The following is a 20,602-nucleotide window of genomic DNA, read 5'->3' as shown; positions in this document are numbered from 1 at the left end:
CTATTAGCAACCGTTTTCCAGCTGCAACGGTCTTCTTTGCCAGCACATACAAGATGAACCTGACCAATTAAGTGTACACAGTTCCAGCTCCTAGAATCGTATTTTTACATCCCAAGCCAGCCACCTGCATTTAACAGAGTTATAAACCAGGTGTAGGCGGCATCAGCCCCGCCACTACTGAACTAGGTGCCAAAACTGGGTGGCGAAAGATGGCCTTTTCTTGAAGTTGCACCAACAAATCTGGCTGCAGGGGCAGATGCACCCTGCAATGGAAAACCAAGCAGCAGGACAGCTTGAAACTATCGGAACTTTCATCAAGGTTTTAATTCTGATGTGCAGATATAAAAGTGGGAATGGTTTTACTAGCGAAAATCCTTTGATAAAAGAATGTTGATCAAGCAGCACTGGAAACATGCATGGGGGGGATCAAGGTTCTCAGCCTTGGGGCCCCTGGGCTTCGACCCTCTGCTTGCCCTTCATTCCCACTGCAGCAGAGACTGGTAAAGGGAACCAAGGCCTGGCAGTTGCAGCGTAGGGCAAATGCCAAAGCCACCCCTAGAAACACACTCTGCATGTCTCAGTATTGTGGCTTCCCCCCTTTGCCTCTGGCGTTTCTCCTCTGTCCAGCAGCTGCTGCCAGCAATGGCCAGCCACCATAAGCGTGCCTATTTGAACCACAAGTTCTAAGTGCTCTCTCTGCATCAAGACCTAGCAATTAAGCTGGTGGTTTGGGACAAATGCGGAGGTTCGCAGCAAGAGCAAGGCCACACCGCGCTGTTTAATAGCAAGCAGCTCGCCAAGAACAGTACTCCTGCTAAACTGCAAGCTTTGCCTCCCCCAAGTGGCTACTTGTCCACTAGTCTAAAACCATCATTCAAGACCTCCCAGGAAGAGGCTTGTGTCCCATTGCTAGCCTTCCCTTGACCCTGCAGGGAAGTTGGCCCCAGCTGAAATGAGGATGCTTCCACCTCAACTTGGTTGCCAAAAGAGCTCCATTTCGCTCTAGTTCCGAGTCTCACTCCCACGGAGCAGAAACAGTGGATAGGACAGACATTTCCCTCATCGAGAGTCAGAAGTACACTGAAGCCAGCTGCTGGTAGTACTGCCTTGCAACACAAGCACAAGGAGCAGCGCCACTTCGGAAGGAGCAGCTTCGAGGAGGAAGGGAGGATCTATTACTGCCTGAACAGTGTCTAGTGGGTTGGATGGCACCTATCCAAGCACAGGCCAGCTCCTGATGGCAAGAAAAAGGGCAATCGGGCACCCTGACGATGGTGAATGCACCGTCTCAGCTCAGCCTGCGCATTTGAAGAAACGGGAAGGAAGTATTAGAGGTCGGCATCATTCCCCTTCTCACTGTTTTTTGTGGTATGCTTATAGACAACTGGGAGGAACAGACATTTTCCAGCAGCACCCCATTCAGGTTAGGCACTTATTAGAAAAATCATAAAATGATTTTTATTATATACAAGTGCTCAAAAAATTCTCTCATATATATATGTATATACACACACACCGTTTGATATATCAAATTAAGGATCTGGTAAACAACAGTGTCCAAAATAATCTCTTTTCATATGAACATTTAAAAAGTAAAATACATACATATATATATATATATATATATATATTTATATATAGATAGACTGCTGGGGGAGGGGATTGTGTTTTTCTGTTTTTTAAACCCAAAGTTTCCTTTAAGCGCTTCCAAAGCCAAGTCCACGTGAAGAGTCTCCGTCCTCCTCACAAGATGAAAGAGAACTGAAGTCTGGACCTGGGGAGCCTCGGGCGCGCTTTCATAATGTCTGCAGACAAAAGAGAAGAGAGGCTGAAGTAGGTTGCTTAGTGGCTACCAGAGACCGTAGTCCCAGGGCTCTTGACAGCTTTTCCTCAACCCAGTTTAGCAGCTCCTTTACTCTCAAATTCAGATTTACCCTGAAAACTTATGCCTGGGTTGGCTAGCAGTTCTCGGGAACTTTCACCTTCGGGTCTGGCGCAACAACATGCACTACCAACACAGAGGGGATCTCCCCCTCTCGCCTCTTTTAGGACAAAAGATCTCTCCAACACCAGTGCAGATACAGATTTGACCTGCTGCTTAAAGCAGCTTTTAAAGTGTCTGAGAACAAAGGTTCAAGTGAGTAAACGCTCATCACCTGCAACAGAGAGCAGCACTGGGTATTTTCTTCAGCCCATTGAGCGGGTCAGGCCCTCCAAAGTGGGGTGGGGAGGGAAGAAGCCACACCTGCAGCAAATCCATCAGGGTCACAGCCCAGTTGCCCACGAAAGAGGTTCGCAAAGGTAAAAACTCCACCCTTCTTCTTAGACTCCAACAGAAAAACCGCCCGACTGCCCGGGTGGCAGGGGCAGCCGCCGCCATGTCCTCTTCCGCTCCTCTGCGACACAGCAAACTCGTTCTCCCTGGCCCGTACATTCGTCTTGCCGGCACACTATTATCTACTGTTGACATGGTTAACTCTGTTGGGCAGGCTGCTGAACTCTATTTCCTCTAGTATTCTCTCTAAGTGCTGAATTAAGACCCGTTTTTTAAACCTAAGAAAAAGAGGGAAGGGGGAGCATTTAATGTGGGTCTGTACTCATCTTCAAACTTTTCCCTCTGAAATATAGTAACATGTGAACAACTCTCTCTCCACTCCTGCACCACACACACACCCACGCACGCGGATGAGATTGACAGACTATTTTCTAGGTTTTCCCCAGAACCAACCATAGGAGGTGTTAAAGACTTTAGAACTTAATGAGAACTTTAGAACTTTGAACTTTAGAACTTTATGTTAAAGACTTGTATCAATTAGGCAGAAGTCTTACCCAGTACCTTTAGTCCATCAGAAAATAAATACAATCCATCTAAGAGGAAATCTACTTACAAAGCTACGCAAAATACTCTGCTTCCTGGGTTGCAACCAAAGAAAATAATCTCGAACAATTGTAACATACATTTAAAAAAAACACAGGTCACCATCTTACACACACACACACACACACACACACACTTCTCTAAACATCTGACAAATCCTCTTGATACAAACCTTGCTGCTTCTTTGATAGCAAATTCAATGAAATATTTTTGAATTTCCACAGGGCCTTGCACTTCTTCAAGGAGAGAGAAGATCTTTTCATAATCTACAATTAAAGAAACGAAGGCAAAGCATTAGATCCTGGCCATCCACACACATAACATGCACCTTTTTCCCTCTTATCCTTGCCTGCCTTTGAGCACCAGCCTTTTCTGACTTTATCATGCCATGCTTCTGACTAGCAATGGGGGGAACCTTTGCCTTTTTCAGACATTCACCATGATTCCAGGCAGGTAAGCCCAGCCTGCCTCCTCTTTCCCGAGTCACAGGAGCCCTTGTCGCTAGACTTGGCAAGAAGAACCAGCTGCTGCCTCAAGTTAAATCTCCAACATAACACTGGAACATCTTTGTCCTCTTCTACTTGCACTGGTTTCCTCCCCTTCCACCTTGGAACTGCATTCTCCCATTAGTTCTATCCCACACCAAATCTAAAAAGATTCTGAACTAGGGAACAATGGAACATAAAAAGAATAAAAATGCCCTATCAGAACATGAAAAGTTACAAAAAGAGAGTGGCAAATAAACCATGGCTAATTGAGCAGGAGGAGCTTCTCAAACTGAAAGGGTCTGGCCAGGTAGGCAAGGGAGATGGTGCTGCTCCCAAGGGGTTTAGGGTTTTGCACTTTAGGTTTTAGCAGCAAAACCTAAAAACTGGCCCAGCAGCAAATAACCCTCCAGCAAAGGAGCGGCTTGCAGGAACAGAGCTGCTGCATTCAGCGCTAACTCTGACGTCTAACCTCTGGGGCAGCCCCACACGGAGCGCATCGCAGTGATCCTGCCTTGGGCTGGTCAGCATCTGCCCCACTGTGGCCAAGCTATCCCTGTCTGTAGCTGGTGCACCAGTCATATCAGGTAAAAAGGCGCTCCAAGCTGCCATGGCCACTAGGGCCTCCAGCAGCAAGGATGGATCTAGGAACACCCCCAGATCATGAAGCTAATCTTGGGGGGTGGGGGCAACCCTGCCCAGCACTGGCAAGGAACCCATCTCCTGGGCTCGGAAGCACTCGCCCAGCGGACTGCCATCCTGCTGGGACTTGGCGCTCCTCCAGGATCTGCGCAATCTCATCTGATTTTGCTGCCACAAGGAGACAGAGCTGCCAGCCACCAGCACGCTAACAGCACCTGGCTCCACACCCTGAAATTACCACTCCCACCCATGCGATGTGGAACAACGGTGGGGACACAGCAATACCCTGCAGAGCCTCATGGCTCCACTGCTGAGGCCAAGGAACTTCGCTGGAGCACAGGGCCTCCCATGCCAAGACCAGGGAGGTGACCCCAAAGGACAGTGTGCTCAGTGCTCCCGAAGGCCACTGAATTCTCAAGCAGATTCATCAGGGTCCCTCTCAATTAATACTCAACACTTAACACCCCAACGCCAGTGGCAATGCCTTCTCCTAGCGTTTCCCTTCACAGGTATCCAACATGAATCCTGTTCCGATTCCACGTCTAACACCATTTAGCACTATTCTGCAAAGCTGAGAGGTCAATTTCCACCCAAACCACAAAGGGACTTTTTCAGGATGCCATCTTAATAAACTTCAGCTTTCCTTGCAAGCACAATTGTGCTTAGGGTGGAAAGAAACTGAAAAACAAAGTGCTTCAGTCCGAACTGAGACAATTCTTTATTGCATCCCTGTGAAAACTGAAGAGCCCAATGCCTTTTTGTCTGGGGAGCATGTAGGACCAGCAGATTACTTACTTCTCCCAGGCTTGCGAACCTCCTTCATAACTTTGATTTTGATGACCTCATTGTTCCCTTCAAACATACTGGGTGTTAGTTTCACAGAATTTGGCATGGCTCCGGACAGTGGCTCTGCTGTTAGCTTTTGGTCCTCCGAAGGCATACTGTAATTTAGGGGTCCCCGAACAAGAGAGTTGGCAACAGGCCTGTGGTCAAGCCCATCTTCCCCTATGCAATTCAGTTCATTGGACAAAGAGTCCATGTCATTTGGCAGGTCGTCATCTGCCACAGCTGCTGGGGAGGCTGGGACCAGATTAGCCAGCAGTCCATCTCCCAATCTATCCAGCGACTGGAAATTTTCCACTCTCTTCTCACCGTTGCCATCTTGGACTGCATTGCTGTTTGCATCTGCAAGAAACAAGACCTTGGACTTAGCTTCAAAATGGCAGAAAGTTCTGTAGCAGTCAAAAGCATCAAGGGAAGTCTTGAACAACTGGGAGCAACTGGGTGGGACAGGGAAGGGACTTCTTTAATGTGACTAAGAACAAAACAAGCTAGGCTGTATTCAAGTATCCTTTTCAATGTTTAACAGAATGACAATGTCAAACAGTCTGGGATTCGTTTCAATTCGGGCTCTGGTTGGGGAGCCACCTGCTGGTGAACAAAGGAACCCTCTGGAGTGCTAATAAACACATCCATTGCCTTCGTTTTCCTTTTGAGATGACCACCAGTTCACAGTTCCCACATGGCACTCAAGGGCTGCTTCACACTCAAGTTTATGGGAGCACCTGAACATCTAAAGTGAGCAAAAGCCTTGCCTCCCACAGGGATCTGCATCAGAGGATGTGAGCAGCTGCACTTCCTGCTTCAACACCACAAAGGGGAAACTACGTTTGCTGTCCTGTCACATGTGAAAGAGAAGGACCCTTTGTAGGAACAGGCAATGATTCTAGGAAGGACTTCCAGAAAAAAGCGCAAAAGAGGAATACATGGAGGAGAATGCAGACCAGAGACGGCTGCTAAACTGTAATGGAAAATAAAATACCTTTGTAAGCTGGCATGGCTTTGGGGTTGGATGGAGACCCTGGAGCGGCGGGTGGTCCCTTCCCACCAACATGATTGGCTATTACTGGTGGCGACTGGGGTCGTCGTAACAGTGGGGACATGCTACGCCGTCTTTTCAAGGAGGCCGGTGTGTTGGGCTCTCCAGGGCGCTTAATCTTGTTCTGAGGCCCTGCGACAAATTCGTCCGCTTCGTCGATCATCATTCCCTGGGGGCAAAGAAAGCCTCAGCATCACCCATTCCAAGTGACAGAGTCAAATCGGGTGCAGCAAGGGAGCATGCCACTCACTCAGGAACTGAGAAAAAAGGCAGGAAGGGGCCGTGAGACCATCAGGCCAGCTGCAAGAGGCTCTGCCTACCTTCTTATCCTGCTTGAATGGGTTACCGAAAGTATGAAGCCTTTTGGGTTGGTCTGGGTCAATTTCTCGAAGGGGAGAAGGCATCATCTTTAGGTACTCCTGGTAGTTCCCCATCTGAGCCACAGGCACACTGTGAAGGCAGTCTGCAACCAAAGTAGAAAGGACAAGGAACTCCCTTTGCAGAACATCCAGCAACCCTCCCAAGCCCAGGACCAGTGCCAGCAGCTGTGCATGTCCTTGTCCCACTAATATACAGCCTTGATCCCGAAGTGCAGGCTGGGGTATGCACAGGAATCCTGGAAGCGGATTATGGGACCTACAGCTGCAGTGTTTCCTCCATGGAAAGCATGAGGATGGAGCAACTGGCCAGCTGAGGACATCTGGGATGCGGCCTATGGACTGCCTGCCAAAGGTCCCTGGCTCCCCCAGGCAGAGCTGAGAAAGACCCCATTTAAAGCAAGACGGGGTGCAAAAGGCTCCCACTGCACTCCAAAGGAGCCAGTCCTGAACTTCCCTCCATTCACTTCCATGCCAATGAGGCAGGGGAGCTTACCTTCATCCTGGCCTAGAATGAGTTTGTGCGTTTTCAACAGGTTCGTCCTCATCCGGGTCAGCTGGTCTAAAAGGCTGCGACGAGGAATATCGTAAGCATTCCTGTAGGCCTGTGGCTTCAGCTCCTGATTTTGGGTAAAGAACAGAATCCAGATTAACTGGTCTCCATGCCATGGAAGTGGAAGATGCAGAGCAAACCGTTTCCTTCACTATGGCACTACAAGCTCACCTTGTTCAAGAGTCCTATATGGAAACCAGCGAATTCCTTCACATTCATTTCAGGCAGCCTCAACGGAGATTCACCTGAGATCCCTTGAAGGAGCTGTTTGAAATCTCTGCTCTGGATCAGGGAGAGGCCACTGGAATTGTTTTTCACTTTAATGCCTGTCTCTTGTGGTGCTTTCTTACCCACTGACCCTATTATCCGTTCCGACTCTATTTTGGTCTACAACAAAATCATATGGCTCGTTAAGGGATGTGAACAGCACTGCAGACATTTCTAGCATAAAACAATTTCCTGATACATCAAAAAGCAGCCAAACTGTGCCCTCCATGTCTTGAAAGAGACTGCTTGTAACAGGTTTCCTCAAAGATGCATCAGCATATAGCTAAAACACCACAATCATCTCTAAAATCTATGAAAACTTTCACGTTACATGGGGCATTTTCATAAGTGACCCCTGAAGACAACTTTTAATCCAAAATAAGTGAGAAAAGCAGTGGTTTTTTCATGGAAAAGCAATGGCCACAGAACCTACAGTGGGAAAACCATTTTCTTAGGCCATGTTATCTAGCTTGTTGTTATTAGTCACATTTGCTGGCTGCACTGCAAAGCAATCTGGGTAACTTAAAAGCTTGCATATGCAGCATTCATGTGAATCACAGCAATTCCAATGGGGGGCTAGTGGGATATAAGAAGATTAAAGGTTTCTACAGGCAGGCACAGACTCAAAGGTGTGTGCAACCAGTTCTGTGCACTAGCACTTCTGAAACTGAGTGACATTTCAAACCCAGTTTGGAAAAAACATACCCACCATTCACTTAGGTTAACCTCAAATAACTCTGATTCCTTCCCCCAGTGGTAAGGAACTGTTTTAAACACACTGACTAAAATATGTGGCTTGCTTCCTTTGCTAGAAGTTACTCAAAAATATTTTGTGCTATTTCAAGTTCTTGCATATCACCACTACATTATACCACTTGGAAAAGCCTCATGGTTAATTCTGTAAAGGTTCCAAGAGTATTTCACTGATTGGACATTGCCCGGCTACCCAACTTCTACAAAGGACAAAGACACCAGCTGCGGCAACATGAGGAGCAGTGTTTTGAAGTCTGCCCCCAAAAGACATAGGAATAGCTGCCTCAAGGCGTTCTGATGGGTTTATTCCAAGTGTCCTAAAATGTGCAGGGTCCCAGTGAAAGTCAAAGTGAATGGATTCATGCACAATCAACTTTCCAGGGCACCATGGGTCTTTTAACCCCATCACTTCAAGACTTTCTTTAGACATATAATCCTTTGAGTACTTTGGGACCTCTGACTGGCTGGGGAATGCTTCCCCACTGCCCACAAGGATCTTGTGTCACAGATGGAGGTAGCAAGATGTGCACACAGTTCTCCTGCATTATCTCAACCGCAAAGGTTGGGGTATGAGTTGCCCGGGTTACTGCAGGTAGACGGGACAAGTCCACTGCTTTTGTAGTCCCTACCTCAACCCGCTATCCAAAGCAGTGCAAATGATGCCATGCACAGAGGGAAGGGAATACAGAAAGATGTGTCCAGACAGGGCCCAATTTTTAACTCTTCCGTTATCTGCAAGGCAGTGTAGGCCACACTAAGAACTACGCCACACAACTTTTATCTGCCACCCAGCAAAGCCAGGGCAAACGTATCTGCAGCATTTCTTCTGACATCCAAAGGGAGGGAGATAAAGTAAACAATGGTCTTTCCTTAGAATTACATTTTAGACAGTCTTCATAAAAACTGTTTGAAACAAAGCACGGCTCCAGCAATCAACCGCACAGATTAGTAGCTGCCAGTTTCAACTGCTGATCACGGTGCTCACCAGCAGCAGAATTCATACAACTAAAAACCCAGCAAGCACTGAACAGGTAGCTGAATTGTTGCCCTCTTCTGTAACTTGCACTAGGGGCCCCACTGCAAGTTATTTGAAACAGAACACAGTCAGATCATTACTGATCTCAAAAATAGGAAGAGGACATTCCTTAGGCGATGTAGTTATATAACCAGAGCAACACACACTAAAAAAAAAATCATCAATTTACTTCTAATTGCAAAGGTTTTGTCGATACTACCTGTTGGCTGAGTTTTTTAAGGTAAGAGATAACACTGTAACTAAGTCCACAATCTAAATTATCTGATATCAGATTTGGAGCTCCCATCATCCTTAGGGCTTTCTTTAATGGCTATAAGGAAAACAAAATACACAAGAGTAAGAAAAGTATCAAATCTTTTTTCTTTAAAAAAAGTTGTTTGTTTTTTTTTTTAAGTCTCACAGATCTGTGTACATGAAGCTAAGGCACAGCCGAGTTGATGCTCCAGCATGCCACTTTTGGAAGCAAGAATTCGAGTAGAACGTCCCGTGGTGCAAGCCAACTGACAACAGGCATCAGACCACGTGATCAACGTGGTGCCGTGCAACACGGCACCACCAGCTGTTTCCACACAAAATGCCAGAGACCCTGACTGCCGGGATGATGCAAGTCCGTACTGCGGCATCTTGCCCAAGCTATGCAGGAAATCTACATCATGCCACCCCCCAATCCACCCCCTCCACCAATTCTGTCATTCAACACATTTGTCCAGAGGTACAAGGAGCTTGTCCACATTGCTAGCAGTAGCACAGGAATCTGAAGTTACGTGGTCCAACAGTAAGAAATAAGAAATGGCCCAACAGTGTGAGAAATAAGAAATAAAATCATAATAAGCACTGAACTGGTGCTGGACAACAGCTCCAAAACAGTATGTGAATAGAGACCAGTAAATCATTGCAAACTGCAAGCATTCAAGACTCCTGAATCCTGACGTGTGAACCATTTTGCTTGGAAGGCCGCACATGCGAGAATTGTTCTAAGCCACCAATCTGTTTAGACCCATCCAATGGATGGCGGTACATACCAGTAAGTAGTAGGGAGGCATGGTTTTTAAGTAGTTGTCCAAAGCTTGCCGCCACTTCAGATTTGGCTTAAGTTTGTGAACCTTAAAAAAGTCATCTGTAAAGAGAAGAAACAACTCAAGTTACAAACACACACAAACAGATGCCAGCCGAGTATCACTTGTATCTTTTCCCCTCTCCCGGCTTTGAATCAGCACTTAAAAACTGAAGGCTATTTGCATTTTCAAATGGCTTATCCTTCAGACTCTTTCCTGTATCATCCAACTTATAAAAACAGGCCACAATTCAGTCTGAAGCAGCAACTGCTACAAAGACGGGAAACAGCATTTCTTCTGACACCTGGATTTTGAAGCTGAGATTCCCTGCAATGTAACAGACCAGCTCATCCCTTCATGGTCCCAAGAAGTTCAGGTAGGGGGTACACAGGAAGGGGGAACCGCACAGTGAAATTATGATCTGTAAGGTTGTTTAAAATGATTGACTTTTTAAAGGGTACTTAAGTTATGGGATGTGAAAGTTACCAAACTATTTCCCACAAAAATTGGACCTTTCAAAAATTGGACTTTTTTTGACTGCCAGAAAGGGCTCTATGCAGCTCATTCCTAGAATTTACTGGTTATTTTGCTGTCCGAAGCCATGCTCTGTGCTCACCAGGCATCTCTTACATGTTCTGGCAATAGCCTCACTGTAGGGTACCCATGCGGTACCCTGCAGTATGGGAAGAGTTTGCCGTAGATTTCATCACTCTTTTGATCCCAGCTCATGAGCTCTGCTGATTTGAGGCAGGCAAGTACCTGCACTTTTTAACAACGCAGTCATCCTTGTGGAAATGTTGGCAAAATGAAAATAAAAACACTGCAGGCAGCAGCAAACAAGAACCAACAGAAATGCCATACAGGTGACAACCTCTAGTAAATGAATGCCGCTGCAGACAGAACTTTTCCAATGTAGCTTTTTCTTTCTCTACAGGTACATTGTGAAAGAAATTTAACATGAAACTGTAGCAAGGAGCCTGTGTTCTCTCTGACCCAGAAAAAAATGAGATTGCTTCATACCAGCAGCCACAATGAAGCAGTAAAATGTCTGAACTAATACCATGCCAGGAAAAAAAAGTGGGGTAAGGTCCTTGATCATTCTGCAAACACGCCTCCCACCATACAATCCGAGAAGTAGAAGGAAAAAGCAGGACAAGGCAACGAGGCAAAGATGACAGCCAGAGAGCAAGCATAACAAGCCAGCATAGATGCATGCCCTACACAGAGGCAAGGGACAGCTTGAGACATGTGGTGTGCTGCCATTTGTAACCCCGTGTTCGCAATTCAACCCAACTACACAAACATCTTGTCTGTGACTCATACAGTCCGGAATCTCCACCCTGCTGCTTTCATACTTCAGCCAGCAGGACAGAAAGCTTAAGGCCTACAAAGGACATGTAAATAAGAGGCACAGATGTTGGAAAAAGGAATCCACCTCACATTTGCATTCAATCATGAAAGGCAGTGGTGACAGAGGAGGAAAGGGCAGGGCTGCAAAACTCATCCTATGCCATCACCAATCCTAGTTCACCTACACAACAGGAGACACCAACACTTCTGAACTACAAACTCGGGGTGTTTAAATGCTGAAGATGATGGCCAAGCCTCTATCGGCAAGTTTTGGGTGGAAGGAGGAGGATCAAGAAGGATCAAGGAGGATACTCTACACAGAAAATGCAGGCAAGTTCTCACAAAGCAGGTGCGTTTCTTTCCATGGAACTCACGAGTCAGAACCCATCTTCAGGGTTCTACACAATGTTTAACGAATAGCATCTACAACAGAACAGGCTAACATCCAAGAAATCATGCATCTTGAATCATTTCTATGCTATCTCGGTATGCAAAGTGCCTCACAATCCTTCCTGCAACATCAGTACACCTCTGAAAAGCAGGCAATTTGCCCTTCAGGCAGGGAGAGGATAACAAGGGTAAGATTTGTCCAAGGCTACCTAGTGCCGTTAGAATTAGGCAGGAATCTGAACCCAAGTCCCAAATGCCCAGGCCTTTGGCAACCCTGGTTCTTTATTACGCATCAGCTACACTGCTTTGAGCACTAAAACATTTAGTGCAGCAAGCTAAGTGAACTTAGGGTTCCCTTCTGGATTCAAAAGTAGAACACAACTAAATCTGTATGGGAAACAAGTGCACCAGACATTAAGGTGCATATTTCCTGGAAAAAAAAAAGGCGAGCACGAGGAAGCTCCCCCAAATGGTATTAAGGTTCTAGTCCTCTGTGGGCCTCCTTCTCCCCCACACACCCCTTGGAATTGAGCCCAAGTTCTCAAAACAAAAAGAAAAAGAAAGGGGCCACATAAGCTGCTGCAAGAATATGGAGAAATCACATCCTGGAAGAGGGAAAAGAATGGAGGTTGAACCTTACTCCAATTAAGGAAGAAGCTACGAGTCAAGGAGGTGAGCAGCATCAAACATGCACTGGCAGCAGGTGGCTCTCCTCTGCTGCAGAGAAAAAAAGGGAGAGGGGGTGTAAAAATCCTCTTCTCCCAACGTTTGCAACACTCTCAGACTCTCTGGTCTCCCATCCCGTTTAAGAAAACGGCTGGCGAACAAAGATCACAGACAAGACAGGCAGACAGACAGACAGACAAGACAGACAGACAACCTTCCTAGTCAGCTGTGCTGCAAGGCTGTGCATTACTCACCTAGCAGAGGAAGAAGAACAGGATAGTTGTAAGGCATCACAAAGAGGTTGACGCATGTTAGTGTGGTGCTGGCTTTTAAGTACCCAAAGGGATGGTCAAGCTCACTGTATTTCCCACTGCTGCTCACAAAAACCTGAAGGGTGCAAGGGAAGAGAGGTGTACACACTAGCAACAAATGCATTTCCAGACCACTTTCACTCTGGAAGAGCATGACCTAAGGCAGTCAGTAAATATTTTAAATAGTACCACCCCGTTATGCACCCAAACTTCAGTTCACTGCTGAAAACGGTTCATGCAGCTTTCTAATCCGAGTAAGCTCCAAACCTTAAAATACTGGTACACTGGGCAGAATACAATATAATCTAGCACCATTCAACAGAGCAATCAAATTTATAGCACAGCCTCTTCTGTTCTGAGGGTGTGTTCTGTTCCTCAATCTATGAAATTCAAACACTCATCCAAGTGTTTGCAGCTTTCAACAACACTCTAAGTGGTGTTACAAAATGGTTCTCATTCTGTGCAGGTTTAGTTTCTTTTCAAACTTCACACCTCAATGTTTTGTAAGCTACCTTGAGGCTCTGTTTCTCGTCTAGCAGGTGGGATATAAAGTCTCAAAACTGGAAGATTTAGTGGCCATCCGTTCCCCTGAGCTCTGCCCAGCTCCTCCTCCTTTGCCCTCAAGTCCACGTAAAGGTGGGAGGCAATGGCCCACTTGGATGCCAGCACTCAGAGGAGACAACGGAACAGAGGTCCATGAGGCCCATCATATCTACCTACTGGAAATGGAAGTGGGACTGAAGGAGGGGAAAGAATACACTATCCAGACCATTCCAGCATCTGCGTAAGTGTACGTGATTTCTTTTTAATGTGTCAAAAGACAGGAAAGAACTCAAAACTGCAAGGAGTGAGCCTATATTACCACTTCACTGGAAGGGCAGGATCCTTGAAGCATAAAGATCACAGCCAAAAAACCCAGCTCTGCAGAGCTGTCAGGGGGTCTCCCACATCTCAGCCAAAAAAGCCCCTCTCCATCCCTTGCTCAACAGGCGACCTCACTATCAATGCAGGAGACACAAACCTGGCAGGCCTCCCCTCTACACTAATAAGTCAACTGATTCATGCAGAGAATTGTGAATTATTGGGAAGAGAAATGATCCTCTCAAGAGGTTCCTGGGGCAAAGTATGCCACAGGTTAAAGCAGCTTGGGAAGAAGAGACACCAACATTCCCTTGCTTCACAACCTTTTAAAGGCTCAGGAAAACACTGGTGAGTCAATAGCATACATCTGTAAAATAATTTTGCAAACACTGCATAGTTGTCAGTCCTCTGTCTCTGATTAGGATACAATTCAAACCAAGGTAAGGTTATGCTTAAATAAAATTAAACATGTTTTGACCTCTTTGATACTTGGGTATACTGTTAATTTATCCCATAAGCACTATCATTAAGAGTTTCTGTAAGAAGTTATGAGTGCTGCTCACTTTCCTTAACTCATGAAATAAGCTCAATGTCACCACTTTTTTTAAAAAAAGAAGTCCTGAATGTGATAAAGGCAGCTTAATCACAGCCTTGTAAATAAAATCCCCAAATGTTACTAGCCTGTAAAAAAAAGTCTTAGGTTACTAGAGGCTGGCAGAGGGGGAAGAACAGCTGCATTTCAAAGCTGGGGGCAGATGAGGGACTTCCCCTCTCTTAGTTCAGCTGGTTTTTATGCAGGGCACGCAGGCTAAACTCTTCTCTGCCCCTGGTAGCCTGTGTATTCACCTACACGGAATGCCATGCACTCGCCTGCATGCAATTTCTGGTCGCCTGTGGTTACTAGGCAAATTATTGCTTGAGTACAATGACAACTAATCAAGAAACACTAAATACTCAAGTAAGAAACATGACCATGTGCAGCTGCCTTGTACCAAGTGATGGATGTGTTCAGCTCATTATTATCTGTTCTACCTCTCAGCATCAGAAAAGGGAAGGTCTTTCTCAGCCTTGTTTCCTTTGATCAGAGATGACATGGACAGCGCCCAGCATCTTCTGCATGCACATATACCCTCTACTAGTACAGGTAGAGACAAGTAAAGGTAAAGGTGTCCAAGAGTACCCAGTGAGGATTCTTAACTTGGCTCTAGTTATTTCCAAGTCCCTGTTCCATCCACTGCCCTGTCACAATTCTCTCCTACAAATTGGCTGCACACTGTGTTGGAATCCCAGGACTGGGTATCTAGAAAGTACCTGCCAGCAGGCATGAGGCGACTTTCGTTCCAGGATGTACTGTGTTAAGGGTGATGGCTCAAGCTCATACTTGTCGAACGGAAGTTTATCGATCACCATGGGTTCACAATCCACACAGGAGAACCTCACCACTGGGTGTGCTGTGCGGGGAGGCTTGAATGAAAGAAAGAAAGGCCCAAGTCAGAACTGGTCAAGAGGGAAAGGCAAGCCACAACTTGTGTTTTGAATGCATGAGATCAAAGAATATTAATTCATGACATCTCAAACTAATCCCAGGTGTTATTCTCAAGGCAAAGCCTGCCATAAGCCAGCACAAGCAGTTGCCAATGAGGAACAGGATGCTGTGATTTCTAAGTATCCTGCACTTTTCTTAAATAGGCAAAATGCTTCACATGCATTATTCCAATTGTCTGGAAAGTAGGCCCGCACTATTCCCTAGTGTGTGCTTATGTGGGAGTTGTTGAGGTACCAAGATATGGGCATGCCCAGGGACCTCAGAGAGCTCCAAGATGGACTGAGATCTGATTTTGTACCCCGTTACCCCATTTCCGTGATGCATGTGCGTTAGTCTGAAGTCTCTATGACATACCAGAGTTGGTGAATTCTGATCAGGCCAAAAGGATTCTGGAATTGGCCAGTGCCCAACAGGAACCCCTGTTTTAGGGTTAGGCCGCACATAGATAAGTTTGTGACAGCTATGCCATGGCTGAGAACCAAACGAATTGATAGGCCTTGCGGTATCAACCAGTCCATCTAAAATCCAAACAAGAACAGAGTTGGTTACATGGTGTATCCGCATTACTGTTTAGATTCCCCACTGAATTACTGAATACAACTTTGTTTTTCCCTGCTTGTCCAGAGAGTCAAGCAAGCTTTAAATCAGGCTTTTACCAAGATTCTGGGATGAGGGGCATGGCAAACACATACTATAAGAAAATGAGTATAGTTATTTTGAATGGGTTGAAAAGTTTGGAAGAACTTGAAGAAGAATAGCTTCTGAAGTAAGAAATAAGCCACTTTATTCTTTCAAATAATTGAAAGGTAGCATCCAAAGGGAATATTTTTGTATTTGTTTGTTTGTTTAGTCGCAAAGTCATGTCCAACCCATCACAACCCCATGGACAACATTCCTCCAGGCTCTCCTGTCCTCCACCATCCCTTGGAGTCCACCCACTGCCCCAGTGATTCCATCTAGCCACCTCATCCTCTGCCTGGGGGAAATTAGCTAGGTGCAAAGTAAAAATACAACTTTTATCGATACCAAATCTGCAGCATCATTCCATAATGTTTATTTTATCAAAACTTGTTTGTATATTTTATCAGGACAGCTTGTAATAAGTAGGAAGAGCTTACTGTACCTTCCCCAATGTGGGGTGGATCAGGTCCAGATTTCTCAAAATTAATGACAACGCCACTCTGAACTTTCTGAGCGAGCGACTCTAAGCACTGATTCAACATTCTTTGTGTCCGAACACAGTATGACCGTCCTATAGCAGAAGAACAAGAGAAACAAGCCATGTTCTGAAGGCAAGTTTTGCACCTTTAGATTATGCAAATTAAACAAACCACTGACCTAAAAACTACATGAGGGTGAAGGCAAACAAATCAAGCACAGAATTGTTGAGCTAATGAGTGCATAAATGTTTAATGTGCATAAAAGTATCCAGGGAAAGTAACAGTACATGTAAATATTGAAGCAATACTAAGAACGAAGCGGTCTTTCCAACTCACCCATCCACACTGTGGAAAGAAGCCTATAAAAAGGGGCATCAATATTGTTGGGCAGGAAGTAAAATACCAACCTGCTGTTGGTAATTAGGCCTCCCCATTTCAAAAGGGTTGGCTGCCTAAAGCTACTAGAACTATTTGGTCAGTTGGCCGGCCAGGTGGCCGGCCTGCCTGCCTGCCTCTCTCTCTCAGACACACACGCGCACGCACAGAGAGAGAATGAGAAAGAGTGAATTTAAATCCAGTTCAATCCTTCTGTGAAGCTAAGAAAAGCCACTGAAGAGAATAAGTTCACATATCTTTCAGTCTGTTATGCTGGACATAGTTCTTTCTAAATCACACATCAGGACAAAACTAGCATTGAAGTCCCCAATCCCATTTGGCCTTCACATCTTCCCCCATTATATAGGCTGTGCAGAAAAAGCACAGAAAGAAGAGCAACTGTTCCTTTTATTGCTTTTTATGGTTAGTACTGCACTTGAAATTGATTTTAATAGCTCATTTGCCATTTTAGTGTTTAATGTAACACTCAAATTTTTATTGCATTAAGCAGTAGTTGTAAAATACCACAACAAATAGTAACAATGCCTTGCAGGTGCACTGTCACAGTCCCACTCAAGCCAGCACCTGTGAGAGAGAGAGGAGACTGCGCACACATCTGCAGGTAGCCCTGGCTGTGGGCCTGGCCGCTGATCGAGCTCATCTGTGACTGGCCTGGCAAACCAATTCCAAAATTCCCAGGGAGACAGACTTGTATGTGCAAACCAAGAGGCCTTCGTTTTTTAAAAAAAGAGCTACCTCCTGTGACTTCACACATCTGGGTGATGGCAGACTCATCGGTGGGGACACTTCCCAGCTGTTCTGGTTCCACCGATGAAGCTCCAGGCAAGCGCAGCACGAGGGCAAACAGCCTTTGATCCCAGCGAAATGGTTCTTTGGTGAGCTCGCTACCAGGCAGGGGGGAATTCAAAGGAAGATGGAGCTGGGAGGAAAAAACACATTTTGCCAAAAAGGTAAAACACTTTTGCTCCTAGCTGAAAATGCGCATGTAGCAAGTTCCATTTTCTGTTAATATTCCAACTAATAGCCGTGAACTATCGAGTGGTCTATGGCATTAAGTAAGGGCACACAAGAAAGATGGCTAGTGATTTATTTTCCACCATCCCTGTCTGAAGACTTTGCTTCAGATGCTATGAAGTTCTCAGGGAGACCCTAGGCAAGTTCTTCACGGCAATGAAGTTTTAACTCTGGTAGAGTATATGCCTTGCATACACAAGAGCTCAATTCCTGTAAGCCCCAGCCAGCATGGCCAGTGGTCAGGAACGCTGGAAGCTGCAATCCAGAACAGCTACGTGGGTGAAGTGTTTGACTCTGTGTAAGACTGTATATTCCTCTAGTCTAACATCTCATGGGACTACTGGGAGACAGCACGCCACTGGGCACCCTGGAGGAAAAGCAGGACCATAAATACAAGAAATAATTCCACACTGTGTGTCAACCAGGCTTCTAAGCCACACCAGTCAGCTTTAACAGCGTTAAGCTTCAGACAAGGAAACACATACTATAAGGCTGAGCAGCATGCCTTACCTCCTCTTGAACACCCGCAGTGTTTGTCAGTTTGTTTCCATCAGTAATGGTAATTAAAATAGAAGGCTCTAAAAAGAAAGGGTTCCTTCCCTGCAAAGAAAGAAAGAAAAATGGGTGCATGTGAACATTTGGAAACACAGTAAAATGTGCCATCGGGGTGTCTGACTGAAAGACACCACCCCAATGTGATTACAATTCACTGAGGCTTCCTCTGGCCTTCAGCAGAAGAGACTGCTCACATTACCAGCAAGAAAAGCAAGTATTTGACCATAAGATGGCCAAAAGCAGAATAGAAGGCAAGCCAGGCTTACAATGGTCAAGACAAAGCAGAAGTAGCAAGACAGCGGGGTTGTGCCCTGGTCCCCTACTCTACCAGCTGAGCAAAATAGGGCTGTAGCAGCTCAGCTTTGCTTACTCCCAGTCAGACGCTCGCAGGGGAGTGACTCGGGGGGCGATGCCATTTCCTATCCCTGCCAACTGGCTACAAGGGATGGAAGAGGCACACACAGGCAAGAGTAACTTGAGGCTGGGGAAAAAGGAACTTTTTTCAGCCTCTGAGGGTTGCGTGAGCAGGTTCCCCAAGCAGCCTCCTTGATCTAATTTAAGCATCTCAGCAACCACTCTCGTCCTCTTTACAGAAGGGCTGCAAAGATCCTTCAGATGATGAGGTGAGAAGGTTAAATGCCAGCATTCATTACCTGTCCGTAGTTGTCTATTCCAGAGACTAATCTGTTGAGGTTTAGCAGGTCAAATGATGATCGAAGAGCCTGTCCGAGGGTCGTCAATCCTGATGCTTGCAGATTTTTCAGTTCATTCATAAAAGTGGCATGGTTTTCCTTCCAGCCAGCCTAAGACAGACCATAAGCCCACATTTATTTGTGGCAAGTCTTTTCCTTTTAAAAATAAAAGCCTGCAGGACAAATAATTGCTTTTTGGCTCGGCATGTCAGGCCTGAGAACTGATAAAGTGTTTGGAACTACTCACTCAGGTAAGCTTAGAGCAGAATCACCAATCTGTCTTAAGTATTTCTACCCACTCCAATTTCCTACTTCCACACAAAGCAACTTGCCCAATATATTTTCCATCCCAACTGCTGACAGCATCTTTCAGAACCCATTCCATTAAGTTTAATTTAAGTGAACAGTTACAAAGGGCCTCTGAAGCACTGCTAAGATATCCGTACTATTAAGTTAAACTGCTGAAATTCTCTGGCTAGGACCAGTTGCCAAATAAGCCACCCTACTTGGTAGCGAACTGCAAACTAGCAGAAAATGTGTTGAATGGAAGAAAAAGGAGCATGAAACAACTTTCCCTTGGCATTCTTCTTGTGCTGGGAAAATGATGGGACACTACCATGCTGTTCTAAGTAGTGTCAAATAACCTTGCCATATGTGAACGAACTTCTTATGCCAAGCCTACACTCTTCACAGAGGCAGACTTTTTTATTTTTTATCTGGCCAGGGCGACTTATTTTATATTGTTATTTCTTGTATTTTAATTTTATGTTGTGAGCCGCCCCGAGGCTTCGGCGAATGGGGAGGCATAGAAATGTTTTAATAAATAAATAAATAAATAAATAAATAAATAATTTTTACCTCTGTCACTTTAGACCCCCCCCCCATTTTCTTATGTCCCCCCCCCACTGGATGAAGAACAATCTGTCATCGCATTTAAAAGCAGTTATCACTCAATTAGATAATAATAAGAATTATGATTGTATAATAATTGATAAATATAATACATTAGATGTGACTAAGATCCACTGTGTGCAGGCATGCTCCACTCCATGACCACATATCTTAAGAATGGTCTAGGTTTTCTGGTCCTTAACTTGTAAAAAATATTAAACTGCAAAAACAGGACTGATTTAACAGCAGAGACTTAAAAAAGGCCTAAGAAGGGACTTCTAGAGGCCAGAGATTCCACACCGCCCCATCCAGTATCAACAAACCCCATGTACCATACATCCCATTTCTTTCCTTTACTGTGGCACAATTTCTGTAAATCAGGGCAGCAAACCTAAGCCAAGCTGTGTGGTGATGTCTTTAGCTTTCATTATTCCGGCTCATAGTGCATTGCATGTATACCTCACTTTGAAAAAAGCATCACTGGTTACGCATACCCTGCCTGCCCTGAGCGTGCAAGGGCTGGTCCTTTGGACGGCATGTTTTATTTCTGATGAGTAAGCTAACATCCTGGTGAAAGGTCCACGAATTGCTTTCACAAACAGCCCACTGACACAGAAAGCCAAGTGATTACAAAAATGAAGTTTCCTCACCAGGAGCCAGCCAAGCCAAATACATACATACATACATCTATTAGAAGGCAAAATCCAAGAGCTTGATTTGGGACAAGGAAAGCCAATATTTAATCTCTGGAAGGAATGATACTATCCCAAACACCATTATCATAGGCAGGGACTTAGAGAAGTGTAAAGAATTTATGACTGCAAAATGCAGAAAATAAGCACAGC

The 20,602-nt window shown here is 45.3% G+C and overlaps 1 protein-coding gene across 3 annotated transcripts; it reads right to left on the bottom strand.

The window, feature by feature from the left end:
- Window positions 1–1,435: 1,435 nt before the first annotated feature.
- Window positions 1,436–19,573, bottom strand: LOC123034915 (integrator complex subunit 6-like). 3 transcript variants are annotated; one of them, XM_044452696.1, is made up of 17 exons: window positions 18,828–19,572; window positions 18,130–18,219; window positions 17,341–17,524; window positions 16,173–16,301; window positions 15,404–15,567; window positions 14,815–14,967; window positions 12,586–12,718; window positions 9,893–9,987; window positions 9,070–9,180; window positions 6,986–7,201; window positions 6,758–6,881; window positions 6,205–6,347; window positions 5,828–6,053; window positions 4,801–5,190; window positions 3,051–3,144; window positions 2,157–2,553; window positions 1,436–1,805 (listed from the first exon to the last, which is right to left on the bottom strand). In XM_044452696.1, the coding sequence occupies exons 1-16, from the start codon at window positions 18,945–18,947 to the stop codon at window positions 2,454–2,456; spliced, it is 2,472 nt and encodes an 823-aa protein (XP_044308631.1). In that variant the 5' UTR covers window positions 18,948–19,572; the 3' UTR covers window positions 1,436–1,805; window positions 2,157–2,453. The 3 variants fall into 3 exon arrangements, with proteins under 3 accessions (XP_044308631.1, XP_044308632.1, XP_044308633.1); XM_044452697.1 differs by having other exon boundaries at window positions 2,246–2,553; XM_044452698.1 differs by lacking the exon at window positions 9,070–9,180 and having other exon boundaries at window positions 18,828–19,573.
- Window positions 19,574–20,602: the final 1,029 nt, after the last annotated feature.

Source organism: Varanus komodoensis, unplaced genomic scaffold (assembly GCF_004798865.1).
Source record: "Varanus komodoensis strain SLA01 unplaced genomic scaffold, ASM479886v1 scaffold74, whole genome shotgun sequence".
Classification (NCBI taxonomy): Eukaryota; Metazoa; Chordata; class Lepidosauria; order Squamata; family Varanidae; genus Varanus; species Varanus komodoensis.
This window is presented reverse-complemented; position numbering and strand designations above follow the sequence as displayed.

Coding starts and splice junctions, on each gene's coding strand:
- LOC123034915 (XM_044452696.1), bottom strand. CDS start 18,947: ATGAATGAACTGAAAAATCTGCAAGCATCAGGATTGACGACCCTCGGA. Junction 6,882..6,985: donor ATATAGGACTCTTGAACAAG/GTGAGCTTGTAG, acceptor ACCCAAAATCAG/GAGCTGAAGCCACAGGCCTA. Junction 5,191..5,827: donor AGCCATGCCAGCTTACAAAG/GTATTTTATTTT, acceptor TGTTTCTTGCAG/ATGCAAACAGCAATGCAGTC.